Below are 3,478 nucleotides of genomic sequence, written 5' to 3' on the forward strand. Positions count from 1 at the left end.
GGCGCTGACTGTTTCGGGCAGGAAGCGTGCGCGGGTGAGGGAGGCGGTTAATAGTGGGCCAGGGCAGTTAGAAGCGGACGTGGCAGCGGTCTGAACACCCGCATAGCCACCCTAGTTTGTCTCTGGATTACGGGAAAAAGTGTGTCCAGACCTCCAAGTAGACCGACACTGGACCACGTTGGATGGCAAAACACGTTCAGACCGCACGATCCGAACGGTTGCGCGTGGTTTGAGGATCAGCGTTGGAGATGCCCTTAGAAAACTATTTACAGTCATTTTTGGGGTTGCTATTACAATCAATCATTGATGACAATTTGTGTAGATCATTACAACGAGATATTGAAAGAGAGCAATGTGCTCCTCCTCCCAATTAACTATTTACAATCAATTAAGCAATTTGAATATTTTGTGTAGATAATTACTGTACAAAGAGAATTTGAAAGAGAGCAATGTGCTCCTCCTCCTAACGAAGACGATCGGCGTGACGAAATCAGCAAGGGTAATGCGCCTTGAGGTGCGCTTGCATGCATGGGGAGTCCTTCCAAACCCTAGCGTGCATCTTGAGCAGCTCCTTGGCCTTGGCCCTGGCCCGCTCGCCGGCGTCCACCTGTAGAACCAGCAGCAGCTTGGCCACCACGCCGACCGCTAGCATCTCCTGCAGCACGGCAGGCGTCGGCGAGTGCCTCGCCACGGCGTGCAGAGCGCGCACCGCGCTCTCGGTTGTGGTCGGTGAGATCCGCATAGCCTTCTTGGCCACGACGGCCAGCCCCGCCGGGTGCGCCACCAGGTCCGACCGCCCCTCCGCACAGCCGCAGAGATGGTCGATGGCCACCACGGCCAGCTCGGTCGGGTGCCGTCCACCCTCGTCGAGGAGCAGCTCCACCAGCACAGTCATCGCGCCGGCCTCCACGGCCTTGACGCGGTTCCGGCCCCATGGGCACAGCCGGCACAGCACGTGCAGCGCCGCCTTCACCGCCTTGGTGGACACCCTGTCGGACACCACGCGCACCACCTCCAGCACCACCTCGGTCCTCACCGCCATGAGACGCGCCGGCTCCATCACAGACACCATCGCCTTGAGCAGGAGGATGCCGTAACAGCGGGACCGGTAGCTGGGTCGCCGCAGCATGTACACCAGGGTGTCCAGGAAGTCTCCGTTTTTCTCGAGGATCCGGACCAGGCTCTTCTTGGACGGCTTGAGCGAGCAGATGACGCTGAGCGCGTCCTCCTCTGGCGAGCTCGTGGACGACGGGGAATCCAGAGACAGTTCTAACAAATCTTCTGCCGACTTGGACGTGGTGGCATGGTTCCTGAAGACGGAGACGAGAAACTCGACGGCCCCGGGCGTGGCCTCGACGCAGCGCCTATTGCGGTCGCTCTCGGCGATGATGGACTTGATCTCCCGGAGCGCGGCCAGCTCCTTCTGCCTGCCCGCACCATGGCCCTCTTCGACGATAGCGGCGACGCGGCCGGCGTCGAGGGGCAGGCGCGGGGTGGGGAAGCGCTCGACGGCGTGCAGGGCGCACCAGGCCTGGGTGAGGCGGCGGAGCGTGTGGTTGGGCGTGGCCTCCCGGTCTGCCTCGGCGAGCTTTTGCTGCGTGACGGGGCAGGTGGCGTGGCCGTCGGAGAGCCAGCGCTCGATGCTGCTGCGGTCGTAGGTGATGCCGGTGGCGAGCGTGACGGGGTCCCGCATGATCTCCAGCGAGATCGGGCACAGGAAGTACGGCGGCACCTCCACCGACGATCCCTCCATCGCCGTAGCCTGCTGTAAGATCCAAGAAGAAGCTAGGTCGCGAGAGATTGCTCGGGAAATGGATGTGGTGGAGAGCGGAAGAAGCTGACCAAGTTGCCGTAGAGTTGAACAAAGGGGAGAGGAAGCAGGTGTGCGTTTTATAGGGGTGGCAGGGAGGCGAAGAAGTCCACGCGTGTTCACAAGAGATTAGAGATTATTGCATGGAATGACACAGTAAAACGGGTTGGGTTGGGTTCAATTGGATTGACTTGGGGGGTCGGTGTTGAGCTGGCCCACGGCGCTGACCACGAGATGAGAGCGGCTCCACGTTTTGACTTTGTGATTCATCCTTCTATTATCGATCGACCCCTTGCTTGGTCCTTTCTGTTCTTCTACTCCTTTGCGCTTGAAAGATTCCGTTTCTGTGGGCATGAAACACCGGTACCGTTGAAGTTTAGCCACTGCATGCGTAGATTGGTTGAAGAGTAATTTTCGCCAGCTCCGTGCTCTTAGTTTATTTTGACTTTGCACGGAACGATATCGATGGCCTGATCAAATGGATAAAATTAGTGGTGTAATAGAGAAGATGTCTCCGGTACGTACCTGCTGATCATTCTCTGCAAACTGTGGGAATGAATATCCTACACTGCGCTGAAATTTCAACCGATCTCCACTTTTTTCTTCAATAACTGATTGATTTTTCTAGGGAAATCAAGATTTCACTGAGATTGCACTTTCAAGTCTCAGTCAAATAGCATAGCATATAAAAAAAGAAAAAAAGGTTAAAAAGAAAATTTTCACGGATCTCCATGCAAAATCTTATGAGCATAGCATCGACTAAGACTTGATTAAATCTGAGATTTAGCAACATGTTTTGAAACTACGCAACCATTCTATTATTGGTAATGTGCATAACTATTTTTCTGGTCCTTTTACTTTTTTTAAGTTGGTTTGTTGAACTTTAAATATACGAGTTGCACGTCCCGAAATTAGTAACATGTATACTTAAAACTTTGAATAATTCAGTTCTACTACTAATATATTTGATGATTTACTTTTATTTTCAAATTTTATTTTGGCCAGTTGCACATCATAAATATAAGACTGGTTCAACAGTTTCAAAATGTGCATTTGTGTAGTGTGCAATGATTATTGTGTTATGTGTATGCTTTTCATATTTTTTATGGATGATATTTCCCTTTTTTATTATTGTTGATTGAATCTTTGGGTTTTTTCTATGTACTAATATCTTTTCCATGCTACTAAGTATATTTGTGCATATTTATTGTGCTTTATTTCCACATTCTCATTTGGTCGATCACATGTTCAAAGTACCAATCAGACTCTTTTTAGAAAACAATTCTAGTGTGCACACCAGTATAAAATGTGGATGCAACAGATCGCATTATGTGAAATTCAGAAAGCTTTGCAGTTTAATCGTGGCACATTTATTTGTAGGAGCTAAGCTAATGTTTGTTTAGTAAAAGAGCAATGCTATTCCTACTTATGGATTTTATAAAAACTTTACGTATAGTAGTTCAACCTAATGAGGGTTAGCTAAAAGTGCGGGGGAAGTTAAGGGCTAAATTAAACTAGTGCTTATAGTTTTTGTCAACGTGTTAGTACGTGCGTAGGAATATGATGTTTGTTGAAAAAAGATTTGTCTGTTTCAAAATCAAACGGATAACTTACATAAAAAAAATCAAATGGATAACTAACGAAAACCACATGTCATTGTATACCATG

General features: G+C 49.7%; 1 protein-coding gene across 1 annotated transcript; it reads right to left on the minus strand.

Moving 5' to 3' along the window:
* Positions 1–388: 388 nt before the first annotated feature.
* On the minus strand, positions 389–1,857 carry LOC125512972 (E3 ubiquitin-protein ligase PUB23-like). Its single transcript, XM_048678027.2, has one exon. The coding sequence runs from the start codon at positions 1,751–1,753 to the stop codon at positions 491–493; it is 1,263 nt and encodes a 420-aa protein (XP_048533984.2). The 5' UTR covers positions 1,754–1,857; the 3' UTR covers positions 389–490.
* Positions 1,858–3,478: the final 1,621 nt, after the last annotated feature.

This window comes from Triticum urartu, chromosome 6A, assembly GCF_056163025.1.
Source record: "Triticum urartu cultivar PI428250 chromosome 6A, HENAU_Tu73, whole genome shotgun sequence".
NCBI classification, from domain to species: domain Eukaryota; kingdom Viridiplantae; phylum Streptophyta; class Magnoliopsida; order Poales; family Poaceae; genus Triticum; species Triticum urartu.

Coding starts and splice junctions, on each gene's coding strand:
- LOC125512972 (XM_048678027.2), bottom strand. CDS start 1,753: ATGGAGGGATCGTCGGTGGAGGTGCCGCCGTACTTCCTGTGCCCGATC.